General features: G+C 40.4%; 1 protein-coding gene across 2 annotated transcripts; it reads right to left on the bottom strand.

Annotated features, from left to right (window-relative positions):
- Positions 1 to 3,329, bottom strand: LOC147145535 (keratin, type I cytoskeletal 42-like). 2 transcript variants are annotated; one of them, XM_086033339.1, is made up of 8 exons: positions 2,864 to 3,329; positions 2,644 to 2,726; positions 2,018 to 2,174; positions 1,142 to 1,306; positions 907 to 1,032; positions 592 to 812; positions 440 to 468; positions 1 to 346 (listed from the first exon to the last, which is right to left on the bottom strand). In XM_086033339.1, the coding sequence occupies exons 1-8, from the start codon at positions 3,245 to 3,247 to the stop codon at positions 258 to 260; spliced, it is 1,254 nt and encodes a 417-aa protein (XP_085889465.1). In that variant the 5' UTR covers positions 3,248 to 3,329; the 3' UTR covers positions 1 to 257. The 2 variants fall into 2 exon arrangements, with proteins under 2 accessions (XP_085889465.1, XP_085889467.1); XM_086033341.1 differs by lacking the exons at positions 1 to 346; positions 440 to 468 and having other exon boundaries at positions 588 to 812.
- Positions 3,330 to 6,585: the final 3,256 nt, after the last annotated feature.

The raw sequence follows: 6,585 nt of genomic DNA, 5'->3' as shown, positions 1-6,585 counted from the left end.
TTTTACTGTCACAGAAATCATTTATTGGCAATTGATGGAGAGGGCATTTGACAGTAGTGTCTTGTGTTCAATTTCAAACCTGTCGAGAATTGCAATCATCTCTACGTTGCTGTTACTTTTTTTGTGAGTTTTTGACATGACACACCCACTTTGTGTTACAAACAAAGACATCCAATAATAAGTATGACATTACTTTTTCACTCTATTACTTGACATAGATCTGTTGGTTGGGATCCAGTCTTCTAGTTCTTGCGGAATTAGGCCACATCTTCTGTGCGGGACACCACTTTTCCATTAACCATCTCCTCAATCACAATCCTTTTTCTCTGGGTTATAACTGGTTGGTCTGAAGAGAGATTAGGAATAAGAATTAATATATACATCTATAAAATGTCACTTAAATTGACCAAAAAAACACTTTGTCATGTCATGCACTTACGTTTTACTTCTTTGACAATTTGTATGGTCCTGAAAGTAAGGAAAAGAGAACATATGACCCAATGTTTCAGTTTAGTTTGGGGGATTAGAGAATCTTGACATTGCTTTTTGTTTGCCAGAGCTAAAACAAGAAAAGATGAGTCTTTCTCTTACTTTACATCTTCTCCATCCAGCAATCTTCTGTATTCAGCGATCTCCATCTCCAGCCTGCACTTGATGTCAAGCAACACCTGGTATTCGGATGCCTGCCTCTCGATGTCCAACCTCATTTGGCTGAGCTCATTCTCTAGGCCGTTGACTATGGTCTGGAGCTGGTTCAGCTGCAGGGCGTAACGAGACTCTGTTTCTGCCAACTGACTCTCCACAGCAGATCTCTGTCAAGAGAAAAAAACAGAATATGATATTTAAGAGTAGGTTGTTTTTATGTCTTGATTTTTTATCAAGGCTAAAGGTGTGATCGGCCATTACCAGGCTGCACTGGGATTGGAGTTCAATCTGCAGGGCTTGCAATGTTCTCTGGAGCTCATTAATTTCAGTGCGGGAGGTCTCAAGGATCTGCGTGCTGCTTGCAACTTGCTTGTTCAACTCGTCAAACTGCAAGATGCGTATGGAATGCACACTTATTCAAGCTGACGGAAAACATTTGCTTTTGACATAAACGCGCATCGATCGCATTGTAAGGTTCCATGTCTTAACTCCTGACCTTGTTCTTGTACCAGTTGTCCATATCACGGCGGTTCTTCTCAGTGATACTCTCATACTGCCTTCTGATCTCGTCGATGGTTCTGGACATGTCCTCCTGGGGTCTGGCATCCACTTCTACGTTCACAGCGCAGGAATTCACTTGGTTTCGCAATGCTGCCATCTCCTGCAGGAACAAGTTAGTGTCAAAGACCGGGAAAATGAAGGCGCTCACCGGTCCACCGGGCGTAGTAACAAATCTGGTCTCAATGTAAACAGCCTTTTCGATTAGGGAAGAACACTTTTTTTTTTAGTTTGTATCGTATTATATTCATTGTTACATTTTAGTTATTAAATGGTAGCACTAAAAGACAGTGACTAGCCCCCAGGTGCCCTGAGGGTTTACTTAAAAATGTCAGTATGTTTAACTAAGATCCTGTTTGCATCACATTTGCTATTTCAGTCCATGAACAAACATGCAAATATTAGCTTCAGGTGTTTCTAATGTTGCAAGACGACTATGAAATGTAATTGCATGTTAATCAAATAGAGCACTACCATGTGACTGACAATAAACGCATGATAGCTTACCCGACCCAAGTAGTCTTGTGTACCACTTGTGGACACACAGGACAGTCCTCAGGATATGTTAGTTTAGGAAAAGTGTCTCCGGAAGGCATTAGTGCAAATAGTTGACTTGTGGTAAGAGCTGACTCTGTCTCATGTAATGTCTCTGCAACTATATGCCCATAATTAAAAGGATCGCTTCAAACTGCCTGTAAAAAGATTCTTAAGGAAACTAGCCAACCATACAGTGTGTATTCTCAACAGTGCCAAATGCGTCCATCCACAAATACTGTACTAGGACCTTTGCTGTTTCTGTGAGTAGACGTGTTACCTCAGCATGGTTCTTCTTCAGGTAGACCAGTTCTTCCTTCAGGCCCTCCACTTGCATCTCCAGATCAGTGCGAGCCACTGTCAGGTCATCCACGACTTTGCGCAGTCCAGCGATGTCTGCCTCCACTGACATGCGTACAGCCAGCTCATTCTCAAACCTGTTGGTTGTTAAACACAGCGCAGCTCATGTCGGGGCACCAGCTGAATTGCTATTAGTACTACCAACAAAAAACAAGATGGAAGTGCCACCAAATCCAGTTTTACCAGTTTTCCCACCCTTAACGTCTGTGTGACAAAACAGCATCCCTGATTAAATGCAATCTCTAACTGTTTCATATAATACATCTGAAATACCTGATGAGATTTTTTTTTCTTTTTAACAAGAACTGTATCAGCAAGCGTGACTTTATAAGGATAGCACGGTGTATCCAGAGAGTGGTAACACCAGAACCTCCTCCCAATACTCTGTGTAGTTCTACTGCCTTCAAACTTCAAACACACTTTACATTGTTAATTTAAGATGACAGTGTCAGCCGCAACTGTTATTCCTGTATGGGCATTTGATGCAGCCATTTGGTGAAGGAAATCCAAAGTTTGAATTATTACTATTATTATGAATCAACTCACTTGATCCTGAAGTCCTCTCCTGCCAGCCTTGCATTGTCGATCTGCAGCATCAACCTGGCATTGATCTGAGCGGCATCACTAATCTAAAGCGGCATCCAAAGAAAGCATTGTTAGTTACTGTAAAGCCTGATAATCCTATACATGTTATTTTACTTTATCTAATTTGATCTTATTTGATTTAATATGCCGTGTATACAACGTGTCTTGCAGAGACACTCACCTTCTTGCGCAGGTCATTGATGATTGCCTCGTACTTGCTGTAATCTCTCAATGTTGGAGTCTGCTTGTCATACCACTCGCGGATTTGGCGCTCCAACATGGCGTTGGCACTCTCCAGGGATCGCACCTTGTCCAAGTAAGTGGCCAGGCGGTCGTTGAGGTTCTGCATGGTCACTTTCTCGCTGCCGGTAACGGAGAAGTTGCTGCCATCGAGGATTCCCCCGCCGAGAGCCCAGCCCAGCTCCATGCCTGAACCGAGCCCGGTGCCGTAGGACATCTTCGCACTTCTACCGCTGGTACTGGAGTACAGGCTGGCAGCACGCCGGGGGCCGGACAAAGAGGACAGGGACATGGACGATAGTCCCGTGCGGATTGAGGATGCCATACTGACTTAAATTTGCCTTGGACTGCGCTCTTCCCTGAAATTTGTCAAACCCAAAGAAAGGCAAGGAGGAGACGGTCTAGAGCCGGCTGGAGGATGGATTTTATAGTGCGCTCTGGGGCGTGGGCCATCAAGCTTCCACGCCAGCGCGTGGGTGTGACTTCATAGCCTACTGGGCGTGTCACCTGTGGAGCAGATGTCCTGGCACTTATCACTGAGATTCAAGTTTAGGCGTGTGAGACACCAACAAGCTTTTAATTAAACTTGTCTCACTCCTAGTCCACCGTAAAACATAATTTTAACCTTGATATAGTTTCTTAGTGATTGTACTCAAATTGTAAATGAAGTCCATTCAATATCTCTCAATCATAAGTCATTCATTCTTTTCCTTGAACATAAAATATAAATTGGTCTTTGACATAAATGCAGTGAGAGACATACGATGTTTCACAAATTCAAGGAATGATCGGAGATATGACGTTATGTTTGTGAAAATATCTGCAATGTAATGCTGGCAATTATAGAATAGAATAGAAACGCTCAGTTCCTTAGTGTAGCAGCATATTAAAACTAACAAAATGTAATAATGTTTTTGGCATCATGAAATAAGTGCGAAGGTAGATCAGCACAGTTTATAAAAATCCCAACTTAAAGTGTACATTTATTCATGAAGGCTAGGTTTCATGTCAATTAAAAAAAAAAAAAAAAAAAAAGATCAACATTCCAGGCCTAGCCTATCAATTCATGGCTCTGTGGTTCACATGGGAGAGGCTGTTTAAAAGGTGAAGGTGAAAGTTGATCATTTTTGCTAATGGTATTTATTGCATCAGTTGACATTTCAGAATAACTGCACAATATCTGGAAAAAGAAATGTTGAAAATCTCTCATAATCAGATTTTTTTTCTTAGCTAGTGTATTATTTTTCCATCTTTACTTTTATTTTGTTTTATTACTTTCAAAAGGAAAAACACATTTTAAATTATACAAATGAAGAGACGCAGCATAATCTTTTAACACCTACCCGCTCATGATATAAATCTAACTTAAAGCTAGTTTTCATTAATAGTCCCTTTGCCAGATATTAATAGGCACTTGAATACAGATACATAATAGACAGACCATAAGGCATCATATAAACAGATGAATGAATATAGTAAAAGGCTGAAATAAATACTAAATAAAACAATTAATAATAAACAATCATAAAACATAAGTGCAATTCATAGTAGTTCTCAGAGTGTTTACGTAGTTGGGCAAGCCCGACATTTGCATTAACTTTAAAAGAGTGATATGATGGAAACTCTCTGACTGGTTGTGGTACTATTGGTGTGATGCTCTGAATGAGAATTCTGCTTGACAGAATGCTTTTCTTCTAAAGGGAATTCATTTGGAAAATTTTTAATGCAAAACCAGTTTACAGTTGATGATAACCGCAACGACTTGTTCGGGCTGTGCTGTCGTGTCCCAACTGTCTGTGGATACCAGGAGGTCCATTATCTGATGGAAGACGCCCATGATTGTTCTTCAGCTGGATAAACTGGTGGAATTAGTTGGTCTCTCCCTTCCTTTCTCTGTGACCAGCAAGTTAAGTTCTCTTTGTATTCCTGTTAAGTGCACTTCACTCTCTTCACAAAAAATAATACAAAGTAATCACGCAGCCACTTGCAGTGGCTCATACAATTTATGCTTAATTCCATTGGCAGGTAAACTCCACTACTCAACTAGAACGGTCAAATTTCAAAGAGTGTCACTGCACCTGTCAGTTGCAGGTGTGTATGAAATACATTCCGCCTTGGAAACTTGCCATGAAACACACTTACTCTCATACAATGTACACTAAATGCGCGTCATCGTGTAGTGTGGATCAGTCTGGCGACCAATCAGGCATTAGCTTCTAGTTAATTAATGTATGAGCACCTGGGTGATCACTCTGAGTTAATGCAGGTTTGAAACACTTCACTATACAGTTCAAATTTCCAATTACACTTCTTATCATGAAAATGTGTTTGAACTTCAGCATAGGTTCTCAGTTTCATACAAGGTATACACACAACACTACATCATATACATTCTTTGAATTGTTCATTTTGACAACATATTTAAATGTCATCATAGTAATGCTGAAGTGGAAACCACCAGCTGCAAATGCTGAAATGTGTTGTATCTAAATTGGTCCTGACTTGTTTAGCTGAAAACCTGTTTGCCTAACCCTGTTCTACATAACACTCAATGGCAGCGAGACAGTGGCACTCCTAGTTTAATTGTTTTGTGAGCTTATGTCAACCTGAGGCGCTTAGAAAAATATCAAAGAGTGACAAGGACAACAGTCATTTGTCCGGCCACATAACTTTTTCCTAAAGAGAAAATCAGCCCAAACATATTTTTTTCAAGAATATGCTCCCAGCACGCCCACTAGTTGAAACACGGCATCCTGATTAATATTGCGTTTGTGCAATATGAGTTAAGCAGCAAAATCCACCCCTTTTTAGCCATTTCAGGGGCGGACAATTTGTCACTTCTGTCGACTGAAAATGACATCACAACAACACGGTCCTCAGGGATGATCAATCACAGCTCGCTTGTTTTCTAAAGCTGAGCCGCGATTGGTCGTTACCTGAGCACTGGGTAGTTGTGATGTCATTTTCAGTCGACAGAAGTGACAAAATGGCCACCCCCAGAGATGGCTAAAAACGAGTAGATTAACTCTTATTTCACAAACGCAATATATATCAGAATTCCTTGTCAACTAGTGGGCTTGCATAGAACATATTCTTGAAAAAAATATGTTTGGGTTAAGGAGCAATTAAGATGTATACAGTATTTTGACAATGTACAATATACACGGTAGACTTTGTCCTTGTGAAAATTCTGAAATTCTTACTCTTTGCATAATTTCCCTACTTTAAGGTTTATGATCATCAAGCAAATGTAAATACCAGACAGGTAATCCAAATGAACATAAAATGCACATTTTCAGTTGTGATTTAATTTATCACAGAAACAAAAAATATTCAAAGTAGGGCTGCTCGATCAACCGATTTTGAACCGTAACAGAATTTTCTGGATAAAACGATGTTAAAAACGTTCAAATCGGCACGTTCGATTTTGTTATTTTTGCTGTATCTAAGTGTAGCCCATTTGTACTTTTGTACTATTGTGTTCTGTTTGTACATTCTCTTCTCTACATTCTATTTGTACTTTCTGTTACTCTTCTCTTCGTATCAAGAGCTCTGTTTTCCGGTGGTTACTTCCGTCTTTGTCATGCGGTCACGTGAGTAGCACATTCGATCCAATTGCTGAAATGCGGAAGCGATTGTCCGCTGGCCGAGGAGAAAGTGACA

This window comes from Filicampus tigris, chromosome 6, assembly GCF_054856515.1.
Source record: "Filicampus tigris isolate MCC_2025a chromosome 6, RoL_Ftig_1.0, whole genome shotgun sequence".
Classification (NCBI taxonomy): domain Eukaryota; kingdom Metazoa; phylum Chordata; class Actinopteri; order Syngnathiformes; family Syngnathidae; genus Filicampus; species Filicampus tigris.
Note: the sequence above shows the minus strand (reverse complement) of the source record. Positions and strands in the feature narration are given on the sequence as shown.